Source organism: Nerophis lumbriciformis, linkage group LG09 (assembly GCF_033978685.3).
Source record: "Nerophis lumbriciformis linkage group LG09, RoL_Nlum_v2.1, whole genome shotgun sequence".
Taxonomy (NCBI): domain Eukaryota; kingdom Metazoa; phylum Chordata; class Actinopteri; order Syngnathiformes; family Syngnathidae; genus Nerophis; species Nerophis lumbriciformis.
The window spans coordinates 21,014,905-21,042,670 of NC_084556.2; the positions used below are offsets into that span (position 1 = coordinate 21,014,905).

The window sequence follows — 27,766 nt, forward strand, 5'->3', positions numbered from 1 at the left end:
TGCAAGTATGATTCAAAACAACCCCACGGTGGTCGTAGCAACCTCCAAATTAAACATTGTTTTATATATAAAATAGTGTCATCTAAGGCAGTGATTCTCAAACTGTGGTACTCGGGCTCCATCTAGTGGTACGCCAAAAAATCACTGGATTAAAGTACAGTGTTTTATTTTCCTATAATCAAACAACGTGTTACTGTTCAAACTGTGTGTAATGTTACAGTGGCCAAAAATGTTAAATATGCTTGTTAAATAAAACCTCTGCCTTGTTTTTAATGAATACTTAGGCTTACTGTGCTACTGTATTTAATTGTTGGTCACATGGACAGCCAAGTTTTTTCTGAGGTGGTACTTGGTGGAAAACCTTTGAGAACCACTGCTCTAAAGACTTAACAAATTAATTCATTAACAGATGAAATTTCAAACATTTTACTTGTGTGTTTATTTGAATGTTCTGTAATTGTCAAAGCATTGTCACTGCAAATATATTTCTTCACTGTCTCACACTTTGTAGTCGTGTTTGGAAGCCAGGATAATTATTTTCATCAACTGGAAAGTTGCTTACATGTGTCCATAAAAGTTTCAAACATGATGTTACATGTGAAAAGTAAAAGTCATAAACTCATACTTTCCAAACTCTGAGAAGAAGTCAGTCTTGTTAGAAGATGGAAAATTGAATCAATAAAATCAAATCAGTACAGTACATGCAGTTCCAGTCACAGTTTATTAAAGCAGACGTCCTTATATGTTCATGTATTGCTATTTGTTGAAAGTGTAAGAAAGATTTTTTAAGATTTCCATCCAAGATGCTTGCTGCTACAGTATATACTGTATGGTGGCACCAGAAGTATCAACAACAGCGTCTGGATGACTGAATTTTCAGTAACGAAGTTATTTTTATGTATTGTTGCTGCTGAAAAAGGAATCTGGCTAACTGTAGATTACTTCGAATACCCCCTTAATTTCCATCGCCAGACTCTATCTCTCCTGGAGTGATGTCATCTACAGAACTGGAACCCATTACCCCGCACAGACAGTGTGGATAAATGCATGTAAAACTATTCTTGATCACTTAATTGCATGTTTTTGTCGCCCTCGTCTATAATTACTTCAAAACTGATATGGTTAATATTATTAGAAAAAAATAAATCTTAAATAATCGCCATTTGTGGACTTCCATAGACACCAAAGCCTGTGTTTCCTCGTGCTCTTTCAGCAACCCCTCACAAGCATCTTAAGGAAAACATCAGTAGAAGAGGACGCAAAAATAGAATACTGGCGGCTTACCTTTTTCTCTTGTTTCTGCTTATCTTTCTTCGTTTTCTTGCAGATTCTGACTCAGACTTCTCTCGAAGGTGCTCCTGAATTTTAGGATCGCCTTTGACTCAAGTCTTTTGAATTTTGTACATCCAAGACTGACCCCTTCTTTCGTTGTATTGATACAACCTGCAACATATTTGATCATTACTTTAAATTCTGCACAAAATTAACATGTAGCAAAACACAAACTACACAATATGAAATTGCCTCAAGTCAGCAGGCTAATGCAGGCCCGCCCACATTTTGGAGCTAAAAGTGGCCACTCCAAATTGTGTTGAAACTCGTTAGGAAAAAAAAGCATAAAATCACTGCGGTGTCTATTTTGGGGGGGATTTTACTTTTAGACATAATTTTTAGGTCCAGAACTATGAAATAAGTGCCAATGTTGTCAGCATTAGAGGGGCCCTTTAACAAAAATGATCAACGTTGCCAGACGTACAATAATTATTGTATTTGTTTGACTATTGCACCCTCTGTACAATTAATGCTAAAATTCCGAAAACCCCATCACCTTCAATACATGGACATTAACAAACAGAATACATCCTGCACTGCGCCTGATGTCGTGCAGGTGTGTCCCATGTCTTTTAACAACCAGGTGAAGGTGCTGTTCTACAAACGTACTAGTGGCAACATTGAAAGACTCGTTTTAATGTGGTATGTATCAAAAACTTCCTCAAAATTAGATAGATACAGTAGATAGATAGTTTCCGTCAGGGTTTTATGCGACTGATACCAATCACATGTATTAATTGTAAATTCTTCAGTTTATTTATGGTGAATACTATTGACAGTTAAACAATTTCAGCACAATATTTAAACTAGTTCCTTGTTCCATTTATTAAATATATTTTTTAGAGAAAACCAAAGACAATAGTACACAATAATTAAACAAATGTAAAAACTACTATTTACTACTCATTTAAATCATTTGTTTTTTGCCTTCAAAGTCCTCCTGTGTCCAGGGAATTGTCCCCTGATTTTGTAAAAATTTTTAACAAAAACAACAAAAACATTTTTTTTTAAATAAAAAAAATATCGACCTAATCACTCTAGTATCAACTACATACTGATACTCCCCTTGGTATCAACCAACTTATGGCTTCTTAGAGTTTACTAAGCACCTATTTATTGGTGTTGTTTTAAGCTAACTTAGCCATTAGCTAAGCTATTAGCATGCTTGCTCCTGGCCTGCTCTCAGAGTGCTCTTATCTTCCAGTGATTAATAGTACTTGATACTTAAAGGGGCTGTTTGCAACTTACTCACGGTTACATTTTTCAAAGCAAAAGTTATTACAAAAACACCATTGGCTAGCCTGTGTTACCATTAGTGTTTTAACAGAACACATTTGTGTTAAAACTGTCTATATTTTTCACAATTACAAAGTTTGTGTAATAAAAATTTTACTAGCCCTAATAAAATGATTGGTGTTTAAGTCGGTCACTCACCCAGTCTCGTCAGCCTGTACACGTGCACACATACAAAAGTAGTCCAAGAGAAGCAACGAACAATTTGCAGTCATGTTATGATAGAATATACATTTAATGGCAGCTAACGCTAGCTATCCAAATTGCTATTATTAGCTAACAACACCCAAAGGTAATGTGTTACATACGTACATACATACTTCATTACGTCCTAGAAGCTGTAAGAGGGCGGACTATAATGCAGGGCTGCAAAGTTTCAGAAAATTACAAAAGTAAGACTTTGTCTTGTCATGATGTGTTCGACCTTTTTTACCGTTGTTTTGGCATGTTGTAACTTCGATTTATACCTTAAAAGGAGAACTGCACTATTTTTGGAATTTTGCCTATTGTTCACAATGATGAGAGACAAGAACACACTTTTTTTTTTAGGATTTTGAAGATAAAAAAAAAATCGCTTAAAAGATGCAGCTAATGGGAGTCTCCATTGAAGCCTTCAAAGCACTCTAAGACAACTTCAAAAGCCTCAAGCATCCACCCATCCATTTTCCTATCGCTTGTCCCGTTCAGGGTCGCGGGGGTGCTGGAGCCTATCTCAGCAACGTTTTATCAATACACTGCAAGTCTATATATAATGTAGTAACAGACACGTTCATAGCAATATGAAATATGTTCAATATTTACCTTATTTTAATCATTTCTGAGACTGATTTATTTACTACGCAATTATTTTGTGGAGGATCTGGTGAGCGTTGCGCGCAGCGTGACCCCAAGGATGCAGAGGTAGCAGGTGGAATGCAAGTAAAACTAATTTAATAACCCAGGAAGCAGGAAACAAACAAAAGCAGCACACTAAGCATCAGTCTCGAAAGTACAATGATCCAGCACTATTAGAGGGACCCAGGTGGAACTAAATAGAACTAATTCATGAGAATCAGGTGTGCTGACAGGACATGGAATAGAAAGTAAAGGTGCTTCAAAACACAGAGACCAAACAGGAAATACTGACAAAACAAGAGCACCAGAACAGGAAGTGATTCTAAACACAGGAAGTAGAAACTAGAAATAACGCTGAACACCATAACACATATTTCTGTTTCCATAGCGGCACACGTCTGACTTCTGGCAACGTGTGCGTTCCTACCTCCGGAATCAAACACGCGTGTGTGTTCTAATCATGGCAGACTTGGTAACAGACAACAAAGACGACTATTTTTAGTCAAATGAGGACTCACAGCGTTATCTTTTTGAAGCTAAACATACTGAGGATGAACTATAGAAGCGAGCACGAAGGAAGCGTGACACGTTGGAGCAGACAGAAGCCATGGAGTGAGGTGAAAGCAATGACGCTATAAATGTGGAACTTGGAGACAAGCTATTTCAACAGAAATGGATTGCTTACCCAAAATCAACAGGAAACGTCCCACGGCCAGCTGGACCAAACAGACAACTGTCCATCAAGTGAGTCATTGTTTATATTGATCATGATATACGCAGCACGTCATGTGTGTTAGTACAACTACAGTACATTCACTGTCTGGCCAGCTGTGTACAAACAAAACATGAAATGTGGGCTTATACTTTACAGATTGTCCCGATCCGAGCGCGCGTCAGTGCACTGCACCGAGCGCAGCTCCGAGAGCGCGCTTGGCGCGCCCCAGACCGGCGGCAGCGAACAGCTGCAATCAATTGCCGGCAATCTGCACACCTGGAGCTGATGATCAGACCTGCCTTCAAAAGCCTGCACAACCTGCCATCCCTCGCCAGAACATAACCTTCTGTTGGCGTACAGTAAGCGATCATCGTGCTTTATGCAATCTTGCTCTCTCTCTCTCTCTCTGTTTTTCTTCCCCGTCATTTTTGATTGTCTCGTGTCCTCTCTGTCATCCTACTGCAGACCTCCATTCCCGCGTTGACGTTGCTGAGTGTCTCGTCATTCCTTCCCCCCCGTTTCTCGGACTGCCTCTTGGATCTCGACCCCTCGCTTTGGACACGGACCTGTTGACGCCCTGCTTAGTCCCCGACTTCCTGCCCGCCTCATGGACCTCCGAGCTCTACCTTTTCCTCCTGATCTTCCGCCTCTCGCTCATCACTTCTGGTAACACTCAGCAATGAATTCCTACACAAAGTCATACACCATACACACTCTTGGATTTTGTCACACACCATTCTCTAGTTAATTTATTAGTATTGTTTCGTTATTAAAAAAATTATATTTTGTGTATATATATATAAATAAAATACGATATATATATATACCTTATTTTTCGGAGTATAAGTCGCTCCGGAGTATAAGTCGCACCGGCCGAAAATGCATAATAAAGAAGGAAAAAAACATATATAAATCACACTGGAGTATAAGTTGCATATGTTGGGGGGATTTATTTGATAAAACCCAACACCAAGAATAGACATTTGAAAGGCAATTTAAAATAAATAAAGAATAGTGAACAACAGGCTGAATAAGTGTATGGTATATGACGCATAAATAACCAACTGAGAACGTGCCTGGTATGTTAACGTAACATATTATGGTAAGAGTCATTCAAATAACTATAACATATAGAACATGCTATACATTTACCAAACAATCTGTCACTCCTAATCGCTAAATCCCATGAAATCTTATACGTCTAGTCTCTTACGTGAATGAGCTAAATAATATTATTTGATATTTTACGGTAATGTGTTAATAATTTCACACATAAGTCGCTCCTGAGTATAAGTCGCACCCCCGGTGAACTATCAAAAAAACTGCGACTTATAGTCCGAAAAATACGGTATATATAATACATCATAGAGCAACATCGCCTCCTCTCCCTCCTACATACATAACACAGATACTGTAATATGATTGTTCATGTTTTTCAGTCAGTACAAATTGGTGTTCTATGCATTACAAACTCAAACGCGTTTTGTGTCGAAGTTGAAGCTAGCTTATCTCTTGCCATAGTTAGCTTTTACGGTTAATAATGTAGCATGGGATGTGTTAGTACGATAGAAAAAGAGTTCCTCAGTGTTCGCTCTTACAATAACAATGTTGCTACAGTTTGGTTATTATATTGGTTACAAAACGTAAACAAAGTACTGTTGACGGTTTTTAAATACATTTTTAAAGTCATTTAGAGGTAGCACTATTAGCTACATTGCTAGCTACCTAGAGTGAGACATTTGTTACATGTTTCAAAAACCTTTTGTCTTCTTGTCTCTCATAATGATTGTGATTGATAGGCAAAATTCCAAAAAAAGTGCAGTTCCCCTTTAAAACTGATTTTCTCACCTCAAGCGGCTCTCCCTGCACTGTGAACACTGTTTGATTGAATGGGCGAGGGCGGACCTACGTCACTTCCGCCCTCCAATCCCCTAGCAACGCGGTCGCCATATTGAATTCGTTGAAAACAAACCAGCTCACAACGAACACAGCATTGACAGAAAAGGCATTTAACGAGGTTTCACGGCATTTTAAACTGTTCTAAATGGCGTATGATTATGTAAATAGTTTTTCCAGTGAGGCTAGGTTAAAATACGAGTGAAAATGTTCTGTTATTGGATTAAACGACTGCCCTTACCGCCTTCCAGCAGATGCGTGGACTGATAATCACACATACACACAATGGCCGGACATGGAATTTGGAAATCTTTATGTCTACCTCACAAGCGCACCAGGTCGGTTGTTAGCTTCGGTTGTTATTTAACGAATAAATCACATAAAAATTGTTAAATCACCCAAGGTATGTTGATAAATGATAATAAGGATGACACGGTGGCTACAAGTATCTGTATATTTATTATATCTGTAGAGAGCTCATTCAAATTCAGTTCAGTATTATGATTTATTATTTGCTGAATTACTGGAAATAGCCTTTATACCGTATGTTATTGTTGTGCAACAACAACAACTTCAGCTGTCGAACGTTATTCAGTAAAAATTCAACGGGTTCAACATTAGCATGGACCAAGTTGTGGTTAAGAAGGTGGATTTTTGTTCCTTATATTTACCAGAAACGAAGTGATCCGAACACACGACCCGGGATTTTGGGGGACTCCAGTGAGAACCGTCCTCGTTTTCCCGGTGTAAAGCTGCGAGCCATTTGTCTCGTCTCTGTGGGCTTTTAGCACGCTTTGGCAGAACAAAATACGACCTTTGTTTTCCCTGTTTCCAGTTGTGGTTTGCACAACCAAAAACAACACAGTTTTTTGGCATTTTGGAGGCAGAATGACGGGTTTAATCAGCGCAGGTCGACAGGTTAAAGAGTCATGGCGACGGTTTGTTTTCAACGCCAGTCAGGTTGCTATGGCTCGAAGAACCCGTATGTAGCTCAGTTGCCCGGATGTCGGCCCTGCCCCATACTGTTTTAGGTTGTCAAGGTGGATTCCATTGACTCTGGGTTCCTTTAGGGTGGTCTAAATTGACCTTTGTAAGGTCTGTCTGAGAGTGTTTGGTCCATTTGGTTGCATGTATACACTGTGAGAGTTAAGGATATACCTTGAAATATAACGTTTTGAGAAACACTGCTGGGTCTAAATGTATATTTACAAGTCTGTAACTGACACACACACATATTGAGACTAACATTAGAGTCCCTTATTCAAGTGTGAACTGGCCAAGAGAAGGAGCAAATAAACGTTAAACAGCTTTGCAACACATACAGGTCAATGATAGACGTATAGCAGCCATAAAACAGAACATATCAACCAGGAAACCTAAGGAGAAACAGCGAATCAAAATTGGGTAGTTACCTTCTTTTAGCAAGCAGGAGAATGTTAAGTGGGTTTTAAATGTTGGCACTATCGTGTGTGAAAGATAGTTTGAAACGCCAATAGCTCCCGCCTTCTTCTTCTTCTTCTTCTTCTTCTTCTTCTTCTTCTTCTTCTTCTTCTTCTTCTTCTTCTTCTTCTTCTTCTTCTTCTTCTTCTTCTTCTTTTAATGGTGGTTGGCAAGCAACTTTATGGTGTGCATTATCGCCACCTTCTGAAATGGAGTGTGAACCGAGACGGTACCTTACTCTAAATTACTTTATTTAACCCTGTCCTTTTAAAAATGTATGTAAGCTGAGTACCCTACATGCTCCAAATGCAATTTTAAAATATCCTCCACTGCTATACTAACCTTCTCTTTCACTAACTTATTTTTCATTATTTTCCTATCTCTCTTATATTTTCTACACTGTATTACTACATGCTCTACATTTTCTATTTGATTACAATAATCACACATCCCTTTGTTATATTTCCTTATTAATGTTAGTGAAATATTTAGATATGTATGTCATAAAACGTCATTCTAGTAATAATGTCTTCTTTTTTTCTAGTTGTATTACCTCTTATTACTCTTACACTTCTCCAGACTTTGTAATACTGCCTGCCTTTTGTTTCTTTATACCAATTATCCTGCCATTTTTTATTGACGTTTCTCTTAACTACACTCTTCACTTCTGCTTTACTGTGATTAATTTATATGTTTGTTTCAGTTTTAGTTGTTACCTGTTTTGCATACTGATTTGCGAGTTCAGTGGTTCTACTCCATCTGGTGGTATGCCAAAGAATCACTTGATTAGAGTGCAGTGTTTTATTTTCCTAAATTCAAACAGTGTTACTGTTCAAACCGTGTGTAATGTTACAGTGACCAAAAATATCAAATATACATGTTAAAACCTCTGCCTTGTTTTTAATGAACACTCAGGCCTACTACGCTACTGTATTTTAATGTCGGTCGTTATAGTGGTACTTGGAGAGACACATTTTTTCTGAGGTGGTACTTGGTGAAGAAAGTTTAAGAACCAGTGAGCTAGTTTGTTCCCATCAACTCCGACATGAGCATGCAGGGACCCAGAGAAATGTTACCACACTTCCAGCTTTCTTTATTCCAAAGATTGTCTGAACTATCTCATATTTTGTAACGTGTCTGGTTTCTGAAGCTATATTTGTATGCTTAATATTGCACTGTTGCAGCCCAAACACACAACTTCACTTATGTTCCTCTGTTTAATTAACTGCCATGTTAATTGTTATTAATCCCCTAACAAAAAAACAATAATTTGTCACTAATTATTTTATTCAAACTTTCTTGTAAAATAATATTTGATTTTTTTAAAGCTTTATATGCATCTGTATATATTATGACACATTCTGAATAGTTTTATTTAATACATCTATCTATCAGATAATGATTTAAATGTATATTCTTTAATAATTGCACATGCACGTCTGCGATGTCGTACATTCCCTGCGGTATGGCAAGAATTGGTGTATTATCAATTTGATCTTTTTTTTTTACATATATCTCCTATTATCCATCCAAAACTCTTAATCTTTTTTTCTTTCTCTTGCCAATTTTGTAGTATTTAATGATATATATCTCGCCACAATCCCCTTATATCTCGATCCAGTCACAAATCAGATTATGCTTTATTGCGTGAGGCTTGGCAGCTCTGGTTTAACGCTTAAAATACGTCTTTGTAAATGTTGATACTAAGATTCTAAGAAATGCAGTTTACTTGCCGTAATGGAGGTGATTTTTATGAACTTAGGACACATGCAGGGGGGGACTAAAAAACAAATACAGTATCTGCGTTTCTATTACCCTCAGAAATCTGCACAAACATGCAGGACACCCAGGGCAGACGGGTTGTCTTGGTCTCGCTTGCGATCGGCCGGCCAGGGTCGAACGAGGCAGGACTGCCGCACCTGGCCCGCAGGCCTGAAGAGACCAGAGACCCACATGCCTGAACAATGTTAACGGGGCTTTAAGTCTCCGATCAGTCGGCCCGGGGGGCGGCGAGTTAGGCGGCATCGCTGCACCAAGCCCTCCTGCAAGTCCCTTCCCCGCAATATGGGCCGACCCACATGCCCAGACAAGTGTCAAGGGGACCGTAAGGAAGTTGCCTTTGAGCAATCACCCGCTGCCTTCGTCTTCTGTTGATATCACGGAACAGTGGCTGCAATATCTTCCTTAAAGCGAAGTCTCGCGAGATGACATTTTATGAGAATTACGGCTCATGACGCAAAACACCCTTTAATGGAAACACCAATATGTACTTTATCAACATTTTAGAAATATCGCTTTTATTTTGCGAAAAACTGCAATGGCAACGCAGCTACTGTCAGCCAGATAGGGTCTGCTTTTTTGATCAGCTTTCTAAAGGCATTAATCGGCAATGGCGATCACATACATTTTCACAAAATCGTCCGATACTGACCGGTGACTGATCCATCGGGCACATCCTTGCTCAAAATACTGGAATTTCAAGTTTCAGGCACCCTAATTTGTCATTTCCAATCCGGCAACGCTGATGTTAACGGCATTTAGTTTGGACTAGGGTTGTACAGTATACCGGTACTGGTAGTATAGTATCGCGGTACCAATGAATCAAAAACGGTACTATACTCTGTTTGAAAAGTACCGGTTCCCTGGCATGACGGCGCGTCGTCACGTCATGACATTGCTGGTTTTGCGAGCAGAGGAGCATGTTCGGCAGCACACAATCACAGAGTACTTACAAGCAGACACAGTGTGTAGACAGAAAAGGGAGAACGGATGCATTTTGGCCTAAAAACTGTTAAGTTTATAGTTATAACACTGAAACACCCTCAGGAAGAGGTGCTTTAAGACATGGCTAGCTAGCGAGCGGCGAACGTCCGTTCACAGTCGGCAATGTTTTAGCTACTTCTAAATCACTAATCCTGGCCTCCATGGCGACAAATAAAGTGAGTTTTTTACAAGTATCATCCATGCAGGACGAAAAATATCTAAACATGCTTCACTACACACCGTAGGAGGATACGATAGCTAACCGATAACAGCACCCTGAATGTAAACAAATGCCATGGGTAGATCTACACCTGACAACCACTGTAATGATACCAAGTAGTCGATAATACTATGATTACATCGATATTTTTTATCGTCACAAAATCTTTTTTCCTTTTTTTTTAAATTCATATTCTGTTCATAAACTCAGGCAATACGTCCCTGGACACATGAGGACTTTGAATATGACCAATGTATGATCCTGTAACTACTTGGTATCGGATCGATACCTATACCTGTGGTATCATCCAAAACTGATGTAAAGCATCCAAACAACAGAAGAATAAGTGATTATTACATTTTAACAGAAGTGTAGATAGAACATGTTGAAAGAGAAAGTAAGCAGATATTAACAGTAAATGAACAAGTGGATTAATGATCCATTTTTACAGCTTGTCCCTCATAATTTTGACAAAATAATAGAATGATAAATGACACAATATGTTACTGCTTACGTCATACTTACCAATTTCGGGGGGGGGGGGGGGGGGGAGAGGGGCGGCGTGTTCGGGGGGCGTGCTTGGGGGCGTGGTTAAGAGGGGAGGAGTATATTTACAGCTAGAATTCACCAAGTCAAGTATTTCATATATATATATATGAAATACTTGACTTTCAGTGAATTCTATTTATATATATGTATTTATTATATATATATTTATATATATATATATATATATATATATATATATATATATATATATATAAAAATAAGAGAAATACTTGAATTTCAGTGTTCATTTATTTACACATATACACACACACATAACACTCATCTACTCATTGTTGAGTTAAGGGTTGAATTGTCCATCCTTGTTCTATTCTCTGTCACTATTTTTCTAACCATGCTGAACAATCTCTCTGATGATGCATTCTGCTTCATCTCCTTGTTGTGTGCGCAGTTGTGCACTGCACTCTCTAAAAGCCCTAGATGTTATTGTCACATATGCATGTACAGTAGATGGCAGTATTGTCCTTTTTAAGAGTGTCACAACATTGCTGTTTACGGCAGACGAACTGCTTTACGGTAGACGAAAACGTGACTGCTGTTGTGTGTTGTTGCCGCGCTGGGAGGACGTTAATGAAACTGCCTAACAATAAACCCACATAAGAAACTAAGAACTCGCCCTCGATCATTCTACAGTTATAACGTCATTGGGCAGGCGCGCTGTTTATATTGTGGGAAAGCGGACGTGAAAACAGGTTGTCGACACGTCACTCAGGTCCGCCTGAATATCGGGAGATTTTCGGGAGAAAATTTGTCCTGGGAGGTTTTCGGGAGAAGCACTGAATTTCGGGAGTCTCCCGGAAAATCCGTGAGGGTTGGCAAGTATGGCTTACGTCAGCAGCTAAATTAGAAGCCTTTGTTTCTTTACTTACTACTAAAAGACAAGTTGCCTAGTATGTTCACTATTTTATTTAAGGACAAACTTGTAGTTTGATTGCAATAAAAAACATATGTTTAATGTACTGTAGGATTTTTTCTTAAAATAAAGCCAATAATGCCATTTTTTTGAGGTCCCCCTTATTTAGAAAAGTACCGAAAAGTATCGAAATACATTTTGGTACCGGTACCAGTACTAAAATATTGGTATCGGGACAACACTAGTTTGGACTGACATTGCCATCAATTAATCTTCTACTACGCTTGGCCTCATTAACGTCACGGGTGAGCTGGAGCCTATCCCAGCTGACTTCAGGTGAGAGGCGGGGTCCAACATGGACTGGTCACCATGCAGTCGACCAGGACACGTGTAAAAGACTAACAACCATTTACACAAACATGCACGGCAATGTTACGACCAAAGACGCAACTTCCTGGTTTGCGTGGTCAGTGGACCACACAGTCACATGTTGTTGTGTGCGCCCGCGGCCCTGCAAGTGGATGTTAGCGCACACGGCCTGAGAAGACTTCTGTTCTTGACGTAAAAGTGCACGAAAAGTGTGTCCCTGAGCAGGAGCCAGATGAAAGCAAAGTGTGTTTCCACCTGACCACATGTGCTTCTTGACCCGGCTCGTCAGCGTGCATACGTGCACGCCGCCGGCGCTCTTTTACGACAGAGACTCCATAACACCTGTACTATAAATCACCTGCCCTCTCCTTTAAGCGTTACATAACCCGACAGTGCTCTATTTGACACCCAACACACAAAAGTGGAGGCCCGATAGGAGGGTCGTCACGGGTCCACGCCTCATCGCCACGCGTAGGTGGCGCTGTGTTATTACAGGTGTGCCACAGAGGAGAAAAAGAAAAGCCGTCTAACTTTATTACAGTTCAGTTACAACAAGCTGTGCACTACTAGAATATATTTCTTTGGTATTTCTGAGTGGTTTTAATGTAACATAACTGTTTTGAGTATTTTCGTGAAGAGGAAACACTTACCCAATTACACTTTCATTCCAATCACTATACATTTAATTATATGATCATATTTATTTAAATATTGTTTACTTCTTGCAAAGACGTATTTATTTGGCTCATTGTTAGAAAGACTTCTTTCAGCAGCCGCGGTCACATGACTTTGTTGCACCAATCCAACGTAAGCACTAATGACGTTTGACTCCATCTCACCAATCAAACAGAGCCTGGCAGTCACATGACCGCACATAAAGAAGGGACATGACATCAGACGTATTTACCTTACAAATTAGGAAAAATAACATTTATATCATTCGCTGTCATCTGCGTCAGTAGAATCCACATTTCAGTCTACAAGAATACCGCTTCCAACTACAGTAAACATGTAAGTTGTAGATGTTTTTTTTAAATGTGCATCTTGTGTAGTACATGCTGTTGTAGGATCTCTATGTGTCACACACACACACCAAATTATGCTGTAGTTCAAGTACCATTAAAGAAATTGCTACTAAATAAATCAGAAGTTACTCACCAGTTACTCAGTACTTGAGTATTTTTTTCACTGAATACTCATTCTTACTCAAGTAATTATTTTAGTGGATACTTTTACACTTTTACTTGAGTTGTTACTCTAAAGCAGGTAGGTATGGTCTTTATTGTCATTGCACGAGTACAACGAAACTTTGTTTTCAGCACAAACCCGTTCAAGATTAGACAAACAAACAGTGTACAGGGTTATAGAACAGGAACGCTGATGGGTCGCCACAAGGCGCCCTGTAAAAGATGGGAAAAATGTCAATGCTGGGGAAGGATGAGTAAAAAAATACAATCTAGACTGGGCTCCTAAGGGGGCCCAGTCTGGAGTGGGAAAAAACCTCCATAGCAAAGCACATATACATATTACAACATACATCTTGCAACAGAGGGGAGGGAGTGGGGGCTATGGTGGGAGGCTGCAGCTCTTCAGGCGCTGCCCAGCCGTCCATCACTCTGAAGTGATTCGCGGCAAGGGCGTTGGATGGGGTGGGGTATGTGTGTGTGGCGTATATTTTTTGGCGTATATGTGTGTGTGTAAGCCTGCCGCATGTCTGTGTTCCGCGGCTTGGTGTCGTGCAGTCGCTAGTCAGTCCAAAGTCAATAACAACAGGACAAGAAGGGAGTTTGTTATGTCTTCGTCGCACTGTCCTTTTGCGTGCAAAGTGCGTACCAAAGCTAATTGTTTAACGGCCCGCGGCACATTCTACAACAGCTGTTAAAAAAATACAAATAAAAAACATAAAAAAAGTGAATTAAATGAGCAAACAGGTGAAATGTAATAAGACAAAGTTGCAATGTTGAACCTATGAACACAAAGCTGTCATGCAGGTTGTTTTTTTTCTTTAAAACTGTCATTGCTCCAGAAAATAATAATGAATCAAAATCAATGTTCTTATGAATTATTGACCTATCCAAGGCTCCAATTACTCCATATCCAATATTCCACTTTGAAATATTTTGGGAGGGGTGTAAAATTGCATGTTTTTTGTGTTGGCCATATTAAAAACAAAGTTTTCTTTAACAAAAAGGTCATAAACCGAACAAAAAAAAACAAAAAACATAAACAACTTAAATCTTATAATCGACGGATAAACACAAAGTTGTTCTCAAGACTTAAGTGTTAAAAGTAAAAGTAAGTGGGGTCCTTTTGCATTCCCCAACATTTTAGTGATAGCTCAAAAAGTAATATTTATTCAAATCCAAGTTATTAATTATTGACCTATTTAAGGCTCCAATTACTTTACATCAAATATTCCACTTTTTTGGGGGGTGGATAGTATTGTATATTTTGCGTTTTTGCCTCAATAAACAGGGTTTTGACACAAAAAAAGCACAAAACATTAAAAAAAACTTTTAAAAAAAACTATCGACAGACGTTGATTAAGAGATTTAAAAGTTGAATAAAAAATGAGAACAATTTAAAAATCCATATATTGTATTGGGTTTGAAAATGAAATATCAAAATCACCTATGTTAAGATTTTTCAATGTGCAGCCCTCAGTGGAATACGTTTGGGCCCCCTGCTCTAAAGTAACAGCACTCTTCCTTGAGTAAAATTTCTGGATACTCTACCCACCTCTGAATAAATGTTTCTGCAAGCTTTATTTTGGCAACACGCTGACAAACAAGGAGATGAGAGGAGATGTTTTGGTTCAGGTTTCTGACGTGTATTTGATTAAGCAATTTCTACTGAGGAAACTTAAGACAGATTGGAATCAAACAGAAAATAAGGGGGTTTATATAGCCCCATTCATCGCGGTTTACCTGACACATGAAACATGACGAATTGGGTGGTGCACTATCCACTTTAGGTGCTAGAGTGTTGAATATCTTAAAAATGTGTTTTGTGGCAATTCCAACTTCGACCAAATCGTCAGTTGCTATGTAGTGTGGCACTTTCCATCATTTTCAGCAGACTGCATTGCAAAATGATTAATCCCCCCCCCCCCCCCCTTCAATCCTCTCACGCAAGATCCACCCAGGATTGGGGCCATGTGAATCCCTTCCCTATGGTAACGGACAAATACTTACATTAATGTTATTTTATCAGTATTTGTGTTTGATTTCTTCCATCACTGCATCATAGCAGGTAGTACAAATTAAGAGTGGTGATGATGGCGCCACATGATCCATGGAAGTCAATGTGTGAGAACATAAACTGAGGTTTCTGTTGTTTTTGCTGAGATGTGCGCTGCAGAGAACAAGACGTGTTCCAGAAAACCCCTCCATGCAAAGCCAAGACTTGATGCAATGCTTTAGGAACCAGAGAGAGGACTTGGACGCATCTCTTCTTTCGTCATCTTTCTTTTTTGCTTAGAAGCTTGTAAGCAGGCTCTTTTTCAGGATACACTAAAAAATTCAGGACACGTGGCCATTACATACAGGAGGTGGAAATCCCCTCCTTTTTGCAGCTTCAACAGATTCCACCCTTCTGGGAAGACTTTGTGTAAATTGTTGGAGTGTGGCTGTGGGAGTTTTTGTCCATTCATGGAGAAGAGAACATTCGTGAGTTCACAGGTCACTGATGTTGGCTCATAATCTCTGTTCGAGTTGGGGGATGGGGTTTGAGGTCATGGCTCAGAGGTTCCCAACCTGATTGATGAATAGTAATTAATAAATAGCTGACAACTGGTAAAAGGGTCATGGATCGACCTTGGAAAAGATGGAAGGTTTTTTTAGGGCCATCTGGAATGATTTGGGACCGTGGAATACCAGCAGTAAAGCCTTTTTCACAGCAAGATTTGAACAATTGGCCATCTTTGCACTAGAAGGTCAATGTCAGCTTTGTGAAAAAATATGATTAAAAAAAAAATCTTACCCAAAAAATGTATTTTAGGAGTCTGTTATTCTGACACCCAAATCTGTTATTGAGAACTCAACGTTTACAATTCAGCCTCCTGCAAAATGACTAGTGTCACTTAAAAGGCATACATACCCACTTAGCTTGTGACACAATTAAGAGAATAAAGATGGCATTACCTGCAGTTACCTCTTCAACTTGATTCACACCAGCTGCAAGAGTACTATGACTGACTATACTGCCAACAGTACTGCCAACTATACTGGAATTGTGATGTATTGTATTGTAACTGTATGCATGTTCGAAATAAACTGTGTAATGACGCAGCAGCACAGTGCATATGTGCCTTGTAGCCAGGGATGGGTACGATACAGTACCAGTTACCCTGGTTGATACCGGTACTCAACGGTACCAATTTTCTGTACTTTTGTGTGTGTTTATGCGTTACAACAGCCTATGTTAATTTGTTTAATAATACAATTTAGTTGTTTATATAACATTTAAACATGAGCAAAAATAATGATAACTGTCTAGTTGTTTTCTTATTACACTTCTGAGTCTCATTTGCAAGTATTATATAATAATATTTGTATACAAATCCCAGATGTTAGATATCAGTAGTGTATAAGCTATCGAGTGCTACCTCGGTCAGGGAGTAGTCTTTTGCCATTAAGCTGAATTTGGTATTTTGTTGCGGCCTAAAAAGTGTTTTTACTGTAAGTGTTGCACTTATTACACATCAGCTGTTTAATTGTAACGTACATTTTAGATGTAGCTTTCATTATCAAATTTGGATGTGTTGGAATCGGCATGTAAAAACGCTAATGCTAATCAGTAGCGTGTCTCTGGCAAATCCAATTTAAATGAGCATCAAGCGTGCACATTTTCAAAGGTGGAGCCTTACTTTACTTCCGAGTGTCTTCCTCTTGCTTTGTGGCATGGAAAATTGCAACATTACCCAAGGGCACTCTGGCTGAGTCCACTATGAGTGCTGCTTGAGAGATTGTTTGCCCACCAAGTTGTTTAAGCCGGTCGAGTCTGCAACCAGTATTGATGTCACTTGCAACAAAGGTATCGAAATATGGCACAGTTTGATTTAATGTGAATTGGTTCACAGTAGTACCAACAGAATTTGGTCGGTGCCTATAAAAGTACAAAATTCAGTACCCATCCCTACTTGTATTATCAGCAAAGTGTTATGGTTGTCATTTATTCATTAGAGACATTTTTAACAAGGCCTATAGGGAATGGTTATATTTGCCCAATTCAACATATCCGAAAAGGAGTAGGAAGAAGCAAAGTGTGTTTTTAGTAACTTACCAGTTGGAATATATAGTATTGCGCTTAAAATGAAAATGCTTTACAAGCTAACGAATGATGTCACAGCTTGTAACACCACGCCGCGCCTTTTTATGAGTTTCTTGGCAATTTTCTGAGTGTAGTTTTAGTTCCTGTCTTGCGCTCTTATTTTGTGGTTTTTCACTTCTTGTTTTTCCCCTCTCCTGCAGCAGCTTTACGCCTGCCTTTTGAGCACTTTTCCCCCCACCTGTTTTCTGTTTTTAATTAGCACTAAATAAGTTAAAGCTTGCGACACCATTTGGTTGTTGAGACATTATTCACTGGTCATGGTTGACGATTCTTCCCATGCTGAGCCCAAGTACGCACGTACTTTGTGGACACCGTCCGCTCCACATTCCTTGTAAGTGTTTTTGCTGTGTTCCAGCATTTCCCTGTTGCTCTCGCTTTTTGTTTGTTTAATGAATAAATACCCTTTTTACAGCACGCTGCCTCCTCGTCTGTCTGCATTTTAAAATCACGGCAACATTCGCCGTCTCACACGACGCATCCCCTTTGACGAATGAGCCTGAGCTTTTCTACCTGACACTCACACAAACACCAGTGACCTGGAGAGATGCAACAGTTTTAATACAATGATGCTGTGTTCCTTTCTTTTTATTCAAAATGGGTCTTGACAAAGAGGAGTCGCCTTATATTCAGTTTAACACATTAAAAAATAAAAGTAATTATAAATATTACTTACAATAATGATACTTTTAGAGTTGATTTGATGAATTTAAAGTGAGTACTTAAATATGAATAGTCAACTACACTTGTAAAGACCATAATGTCATGGCTGTCTTGAGTTTCCAATAATTTCTACAACTCTTATTTTTTTGTGATAGAGTGATTGGAGCACATACTTGTTGGTCACAAAAAACATTCATGAAGTTTGGTTCTTATATGAATTTATTATGGGTCTACTGAAAATGTGACCTATTTTAGCTGGGTCAAAAGTATACTAACAGCATTATTAATATTTGGTAACATGTCCCTTGGCAAGTTTCACTGCAATAAGGCGCTTTTGGTAGCCATCCACAAGCTTCTGGCAAGCTTCTGTAGAGTTTTAGACCACTCCTCATGTCAAAGGGTTGGTTTTCCGACATGGACTTGTTTCTTCAGCATTATCCACACATTTAAGTCAGGACTTTGGGAAGGCCATTCTGAAACCTTAATACTAGCCAGATTTGGCCATTCCTTTACCACTTTTGACATGTGTTTGGGGTCATTGTCCTGTTGGAACACCCAACTGCGCTCAAGACCCAGCCTCTGGGCTGATAATTTTAGGTTGAACTTTCCTCCAGAAGGTCTTATCTTTGTCCATATGATGTCAGATGAATCAAAAATTGAGCTGTTTGGCCACAATACCCAGCTATATTTTTGGAGGAGAAAAGGTGAGGCCTTTAATCCCAGGAACACCATTCCTACCGTCAAGCATGGTGGTGGTAGTATTATGCTCTGGGCCTATTTTGCTGCCAATGGAACTGGTGCTTTACAGAGAGTAAATGGGACAATAAAAAAAGGAGGATTACCTCCAAATTCTTCAGGACAACCTAAAATCATCAGCCCGGAGGTTGGGTCTTGGGCGCAGTTGGGTGTTCCAACAGGACAATGACCCCAAACACACGTCAAAAGTGGTAAAGGAATGGCTTAGTCAGGCTAGAATTAAGGTTTTACAATGGCCTTCCAAATTTCCTGACTTAAACCTGTGGACAATGCTGAAGAAACAAGCCCATGTCAGAAAACCAACACATTTAGCTGAACTACACCATTTTTTTTCCAAGAGGAGTGGTCAAAAATTCAACCAGAAGCTTGTGGATGGCTACCAAAAGCGCCTTATTACAGTGAAACTTGCCAAGGGACATGTAACCAAATATTAACATTGCTGTATGTATACTTTGACCCAGCAGATTTGGTCACATTTTCAGTAGACCCATAATAAACTCATAAAAGAACCAAACTTCATGAATGTTTTTTGTGACCAACAAGTATGTGCTCCAATCACTCTATCACAAAAAAATAAGAGTTCTAGAAATTATTGGAAACTCAAGACAGCCATGACATTATGTTCTTTACAAGTGTATGTAAACTTTTGACCACGACTGTATGTTTCTGTTGTCTGTCCATGATTGCAGACCCGCATTATTGATTTAGTGTCAGAAAGAACTTGTTTCCCTTTCTTTTTACTTTCTTCATATTTTGTGGTAAGGAGAAATCTCCCAAAAGTGATTTATGTTGCCATATGCAAACACTTCATATATGCTGGTTGTTCTGTTCCTCGTTTCGTTTGAAATAACCATTCAAGTCAGATATAAAAGGCACATTTGTATACAGTTTCAGGCTTCAGTAGATAATTAAATACTGTGGGTGCCAAAGTAAAGTTTTAATATTTCACACTATTAGAGCTGCATCAAAGAGATCATCTGGCAAGAAAAGATCAAACGCTAATAGGAAGATGACCACACTGTTGGCTTTATTGACAAATGTGAACGCTGGGCTCCCACATCATAACATTATTACATTATTCACTATTCACTTGTTTCTCTATTTGTTTGTAAATGCAAATGTTAGTGAAAACATGTCCAGAAATTGGACTCTTTGAGAAAATGTCAATCAGACATTGACACAAAGCTGTTCACCAACATTTAAAACAAACTGAAAATAACCAATAAGCAACACAAATGATCAAACATGATGGTCCAGTACTGTCACTTATACATATGTATGATATATACAACACGCAATACCTATGTAGGTAACTTCACTCTTTCTCAGAACTATCTAATATTTTATCATCTTCATGTGTCTTTTGTTGATACATGCCTAAGTGTTTCTTATCCCAGGTTATGTTATTATTGAAGAAATATTTCATGACAAATACTGAGCCTTATTATCTTTGCAAGGCAGCATTTTGAATGAGGACATCATTAGATAGTGGATCTGGGCGATACAATTGAGCAAGAAACTTCGCGGCTGTTGCGCCATTGTTTTCAAACCGACAGCCCAGGTTATGAGCCCATCATGTTGGCCGTCAACGTCCAGCTGTGAGACAGCTGCGGTGTAGTGTGGCCCTCACGTGGGATTATCTTTGGACAGACTCTGCATAAGAGACCTCTGGAAGGAATCATCGCTCCACTCGGGTATCAGAAAGTCAAGAAGCAGCTCACAGAGGCAGTAAAGGAGATGCCTGCATGCAGCCATACAAACATGCATCATAATGCGTACATTTGAAGTTATGATGTACTCTAGATCGGTGATATGAGAGCTCTGTAGTTCCTAGCAGAGGTGGGGGTAAGACAGGGTTTTGCAAGTCTCAGGGCTTTAATCCTGAGTCTGGATTCAAGTCTCAAGTAAGGATGTACACGTCTCAAGTCATCGGCGTGATATTTTCGAGTCCTTTCAAGACTTAGGCAGTGTCAAGGATTAATATGCATTGAAATATCTGCCATCTAAAAAGGTAACAATGTGTTATATTTGTGTGTCTATTGTGTTTTGAATTGTATTGCAATCTTATTTACAATAAAACCCAGTGTGATATTAGTTTGTATGACTCTTATTGTCATTGTTCATGCTTTAACCTGAACATTACTACAAAGACACGGAAGTGACAGTCACTACGCACAAAACTACCCATACTGACGATTTAACATAAATGAAAAAACAGCTAAGTAAGAATACTTTGGGATATTTTTAATGTAATGTTTTTTGGTTTAAATCGGTTGAAAAATGTGCAGTTCATTAATTTATTTTAATTTTACATGCATCGCATTTAGGGGACGTTGCCCTAACCAAGATGGCCGCCACATAGACACGCCTACGCTGACTTATATATGGGGAGTTCCAGTTTCCCGTCAATCTTTGAAGACCTAGTTTTACAACATATAGTTTTGTTGTATGATGTGTTTATTTCTAGTTATTGTTCATTATTCCCCCCACAGGATTGCAGTAACTAGTGTTTTTGTTTTTACTTACCTTTGTTTTGTGGGTAATGTTCTAATTTTGGGCTGTAGGTTTTTTCGCCTGTTTTCATTTGAGTGCACACTGGTAATGTCAAAATTGTCAGTAAAAGTTTATCTTGATAAAGAGAATAAATGCAAATAGTACAGTGAGCAATGTCTTCACTCCAGTGTCACTATTGTCGGCGGTTGTTGCTGTGACATGATCTTACGTTTCTGATAACATGCTAATTATTATGTGCCCAAAAATTAGGTTCTTCGACTTGATTTCTCGTCAGACCACATTTCTTAATTATTTTAAAGTCATTGGACTAAAGTCAGAGTCAAGTCCAGAGTCATTGATGTCAAAGTCCAAGCCAGATCGCAAGTCTTAGATTATATTGTCAAATTGAGTCCAAAGTCATCAAAATTGCAACTCAAGTCCAAATCGTAGTTGAAGCTCCACTATTCTTTTGACCTAACTGGGTGGCGTTAAAGAGAAGGGAAACAATTGCTTGATGACTCACTTGTTAATGTGGTGGTCCTGTAAAGACTCCAGCGTGGTCTCTAAGCTCAGTCTGTACTTCTCACTGCCTAATAAGTCAGTGATGAGCTCTGTGCAGCCACAAACATCAACACAAACCAGACAGAACCAGTCAAACCCAAAACGACTTTGACTATTCAGTGAGCTGCGATGTGAAAGCTGTAGCAAACCTGGAAGTAGCTGCGTTAGACATTCCAGGCATCGCTCCTTGGTTTCTCCTCGTTCTGCGGCGCTGCGCTCAGGCTGCGGTTGAGCGGGCAGTGTGCCTCCGGGCCACACGGCCTCCTGCAGCACCTGGAGGTAAATGACCCAGCAGGGGGCGCTGGTGAGGTGGGCCACCCCTACGTCCAACCATCTGGGACAACAATCATGACACTTAGGTCACATTTGCAGAGATATGTGACATCTTGGAGCCATGCATGTGACGTTAAAACATAACAGCAGCTTGGATCACTTAGTGACATGCTCCCTTAAAGCTCCACAAACACATAAGCCCAAAGCGGCAGTGAGGTTAACGATAGCGCAACACTGGAGCCTGAACACGCAAACTTACCGCAGACTTTGTGCTAGAACAATCCCAGTGTTAATCATAAACAAGCCCCTGTTTGAAATTTCAAGTTGGAAAACAATCCCTGAGAGGGGATTTTGAGGTTAAGCCATGCAGAATTCACAAGTAAAGTACCTCCTTTAACTCGTCCTTGAAGTAGACACGTCCAGAATAAGGGATCTGCTGTTGGGAACCAATGATTGATTATGTACTCCGAAAAGCAAATACACATTTAGGCAAACAAATAATACACTACTCACAAAAGTTAGGAATATTGGGCTCGGAGGCAAGATTTTGGGATGAATCGAAAATAAACTACAGTGGGTATTCACAAATTATTATTCACACCATTTAATTTTTGGTCTAAAAAGTATTATTATTACTTTTTAAATGTCTCTGAAAATAGGCAGTCAGGGTTCGTACACCTTGTCAGCAATGATTTTCTATGAATTTCCCCCCAAAATAATGTATTTTATCTCAACGGGACCACCGAAAACTACCGTATTTTCCGCACTATAAGGCGCACCGGATTATAAGGCGCACCTTCAATGAATGGCCTATTTTAAAACTTTGTTCATATATAAGGCACACACAATTATAAGGCGCATAGAATAGACGCTACAGTAGAGGCTGGGGTTATGTTATGCATCCGTTGGATGGAGCTGCACTAAAGGGAATGTCAACAAAACAAATACTGATTGTACTGACACTTCTACTTGCTGCTCTCTGTTCAACAACCCACTGTTCGAGTTTGTCCTCCAACTGTAGCCATCTCGCTTTGTTCCCTCGGAAACTCTGTTTAGTCTTCTTTACTTGGCGCAGGTCATCATGTTGCTTCCTCCACTTCCGCACCATTGATAGGTTAATGTTAAATTCTCTCGCTGCTGCTCTATTCCCGTGTTCAACTGCGTGACTGATAGCCTTGAGTTTAAACTCTGCGTCGTAAGCGTGTCTCTTAATAGGAGCCATTTTTGGGTCTTTACATAAAGTTTAGGTCTCGCAACTAGGGTAAGCAGCCGTCAACTTCATTTTCCCCCGTAGAAGAAGAAGCACGGAGGATAATGAAGTCGACGGCTGCTTACCGTAGTTGCGAGACCTGTTGTGGCTCAATATTGGTCCATATATAAGGCGCACCAGATTATAAGGCGCACTGTCAGCTTTTGAGGAAATTGGAGGTTTTTAGGTGCGCCTTGTAGTGCGGAAAATACGGTAATTATCCTAACACTAATACTGCATTATTACATGCATATTGTACAATTGTTCTTGTGGTATTCATTGGGCTAAACTGCTAAATGTCATGTTGTGTGCCTATGACAATAAAGTTGTTTGAAGCCAACAGTCAGTAAAAAAAATCTGAAATCTGAAATGTATGGTGCCTCTCTGAAACAAAAAAAACCCACCAGACAGCCACACTTGGATACATTTTGTCATATTTCAGTTCCAACATATTTAGTCCTTAGTTCCACATGACCATTGCTGGAGAAATACTATACAGAAACACATTTACGCACTACTGGGAATTGGATCACATCAACAGTTTAATTATTGTCCGCTCATTTAGTATGCACAAAACTGAAATATTTGCTGCCCAAGAACCTCCGAAGTGGCAGGCGGCCACGAGGTAGCTATTTTGTTTACCACTTTATTTGCCTGTGACTGAACTATGTCTAAAGCATTGTACAGTATTTCATGTCTTGTCCTGTAGTTTTCACGGCATAAAGCCAAGTAAAGAGCCCGTCTTTAAGAAGCCGTGCCTGTGTTGTCATTTCGGAGCCACAATATCTTATGTAGTACTGTCAAAATTAAAATTGCAAAAAACATTTTAAACTAATAAAGAAATAAAATATCTGAACTCACAATCTGTAGAACCCATTCGAGCTTCCATGGTCTCACAAGATGTAGTTTCTCTCGAAATATTCTTCCTGAAAATGGCCTTGCAAATATATGTGCTGTCTTGTCTAATCATAAAAGATGCAGACGAGGCGTAAAGGCTGAGTTCTTAAAGTTTACTCCACAGCGTGCTCATCAAAAACATGGCTACATTTAGCAACTTAAACGGGGCTATTGCGCATGCTCTTCACAACTGTGGCATGCTGGGCAATGGAGTCCTTGTGTTACCTAGCTCATAACATCACAATATATATCTGCCTTAGGCCAGCTAGAAGGCCTTACTGACAACAACTCGTGAGCTGATTGGCTATCGCAACTGTCTGTCAAAGCTAGCGAACTTCTGATTGGATAAAAACTCTATAACCTAAAAACAACAGCGCTAGAATGAGCATATGACATGAAGAAAGAAAAAAAAAAAAAAAAAAAATATGACATGAAGAGAATATGAATACTTTTACATATTTAGGGAAAGTAAATTTAAAAAATACTTTTATCTTTAATTATGATCATGATTTCTGGTTATGTTAGGCCAGTAGAGAAGGCCTTGCTGGCAGCTGACGGCACGCCACTGCTTAATTTCTTTTTGGTCATTTGCATGTGAAATAGTTCGAATCCCATATCTCTTTTTTTTGTGAGTAGTGTAAAAAGTGTGATGACTCTGCTACTGGTTAATACATAACAAGTTTCAATATTCATAGTATGTGCTTTGATCTTCTAAGAAGGGCATTACATCATTATCCCATCTTCTATTGAGATAGACGATAGAACAAACAGCTTTAAAAAGGGCAAACATGTTATTTGTGATATAATAAAATGTGTGGCACACATTTCAATCCACACAATTACCCGTGCGATATATCATTTTTCCAGGAAAGACACTGGTGAAAAGTCTGAAAAGAATCTATGAAGGCTGCTATTAATTATGGAAAAAATGCATCTCATGTTATTAAACAAGGAACAAAACAGTTACGAAAGGCGAGACACAAAAAGCAGAAAAAAACTCCAACCTCTCAATAAAAGTGCCAAAGAGGAGTCTGATGGTCTTCTGGATGTTTTCAGTGCACAGCCAACTCCACTGGTCCTTCATCAACAAACACAAGATGTTCAGAGCAACATCCGCCACAGCTGTGTCTGAAAATTAAAATAGAAAACAATATAGCGGTGCAATAACAGAGGAACTCCTCAACGCCGTTTAAGAGAGCTAGATAAAAATGCGTGGTGTTGCTGCCACCAAGTGGCACAATACTGTCACTACATGATGGCTGTGGAGAAAAATGCTCACTTCAAGCAGCAAGCCATTATTTGTTCATTAAAATAAACATTTCAAAACAACATTTGTGGTTTAAAAACTGTTAGAAAGTGTAGTGTGAAGGTGAGGACTACAAACCTGTAGTTTTCCCGGGTGTCTTCTTGTCCGCAGTGGAGGCGTCACTCTGCTTGGCTGTCCCTCGGCCTTGTGGCTCGTTCAGAAGTCTTTCCTGCTCCTGCACAAAGCTCTCCAATCTGGACAAGGACATGCCATTGAGCACCTGGAAAGGAGTGGACAAATGCAGAAAAAAATGGTGTTCTTTACTTATCAATAAATGGGATATGAAATGATATTTGACAACTTACAGGGCTGCCGTCACTAAAGCTGTAAGTCACTTTAGGATGTAAGTCGGGTGTATTGAGAGACGGGGACACTTTACTTGGGAACATGAGCCTCCTGATGCAGGGAAATACTAAATCAAGCAGCTGCGTATTTCAACATTTATTGTGAGCCTGATCTACTAAGATCCAAAGAACAAGTGCTAAATAGCGTGTGCAAAGTAAAACATCAAATCTACAATTAGTGGGTGTGTTGTGTGTGATCTACTAAGACTGTGTGTACAATTCATAAAGTGCAAACCGCTCTATTTAAATGAGAGTTTTGCATGTCTACCAGCTTTTGCCGTGGATACACTCATTCCCTTCCACATTTATGGCATCATATGGTCCAACCTGTGGTGTTTCGCATGTTGTTGACATGCAGCAAACAAATATAATATTTAACACCTTTTCTGGGCTGTACTGAGACGCGATCTAGACAACAGACCCTAGTTTTAGCATGCTGAAGGTGCGGTCTATAGAAGGCGCTGCGCTGTTGTGATGGTGCGTTTGGAATGATACAGACCATAAAAATGCATATTGCAAAAATGTTTTTTTAATATAGGATATATATTAAAATAATATATCCTTTATATGAAAGAACGAATGCCATAACAAATATCAAAACGAATCAATTGAGTTTGTTTTAATCAGCCCCTTAAGCAATCCAACAACTATAAAATTATAAAATTATATTTCTGAATACGTCTAATATTTTTATTTCTGACATATGGTGACACATACAGAATATTCTCTCTCTCATTTGTCTTTGATTGCCTCCTTTCTTACAGCCATTGTTGTGGTAGTTTGCGAGAAATTTTCAAACATGCTACAAATATATGCGCAAAACAGCGGCCGCAGAGTAGTTTTAGTCTTGATAAATCACATTGAGAGCGCAAAATGATTATATTTGCATTCCCTCCTCTCAGTGTTGTGAGCATTCAGATAATCAGCATATATTCTGCATATACATAAACACAGACACGCTAAATGGATTGCGATCACTATAGTTTCCTCATTTAAGGGACGCAACTCTCTACGCACAAGCTTTAGTAGATCAGTTTTGCGTCCGCTATGAAAATTGCATGTGTTTAAATACACGCAAAATGTTAGTAGATCAGGCCCTTGCTGTATAAGCCCATTAAAAATGTGAACGGTAACAAAGAGTTTCAGAAGTCTTACATGTACTTTCTGCTGTCCATTGTTCTGCCATCAGAGTCTCCTTCAGGGTCCTCTGTAGGACTTAAGACCTCTGGGTGAGGAAAGGCAGTCTTCAGTGTGTCTAAAGCATTTTCCATCATCTAAAATGGACAAATAAGATTACTTTTTAGGCAGCTGCGTTTTCAAAATTAACAAAGAATAAGATCCATACTGTTCTTCTCACCTTATCGATTCTTGACTTGCCAAATGGCTTTCTTTCAAAATATGTGCAAACCTCCGAGTTTAGAGCCAGGAACTCCTGCATGTCCTCACTCATGGCCGTCTCAGGAATGCTGCTGAGTTGCTGTGAAACAAAGAACTGATACGATTTCAAGGCCAAAATATACTTAATGATGGTGTTTCCCGAGCATATTGTATAGCGTCTCAGGTGAATTGCTATTGGGGGAACAATTTTATTGATTATCAAAATAGGCCACAGTT

General features: G+C 39.2%; 1 protein-coding gene across 9 annotated transcripts in view; it reads right to left on the reverse strand.

Moving 5' to 3' along the window:
* The window catches only part of snx19a (sorting nexin 19a), a 35,469-nt gene that overhangs the window by 1,870 nt on the left and 5,833 nt on the right, over window positions 1-27,766 (reverse strand). For 2 of the 9 annotated variants that reach the window (XM_061962283.1, XM_061962284.1), the window contains exons 5-12: window positions 27,510-27,629; window positions 27,308-27,426; window positions 26,114-26,204; window positions 25,887-26,028; window positions 25,507-25,630; window positions 22,233-22,417; window positions 22,046-22,133; window positions 19,891-20,770 (exon numbers count right to left, since the gene is read on the reverse strand). In XM_061962283.1, the coding sequence (XP_061818267.1) occupies window positions 20,656-20,770; window positions 22,046-22,133; window positions 22,233-22,417; window positions 25,507-25,630; window positions 25,887-26,028; window positions 26,114-26,204; window positions 27,308-27,426; window positions 27,510-27,629 (984 nt within the window). In that variant the 3' untranslated portion in view covers window positions 19,891-20,655. Of the gene's footprint in view, window positions 1-1,284; window positions 1,444-19,890; window positions 20,771-22,045; window positions 22,134-22,232; window positions 22,793-25,506; window positions 25,631-25,886; window positions 26,029-26,113; window positions 26,205-27,307; window positions 27,427-27,509; window positions 27,630-27,766 lie in introns of those variants that run through there. The other 7 variants (XR_009815426.1, XM_061962282.1, XM_061962290.2 and 4 more) reach the window with 7 other exon arrangements.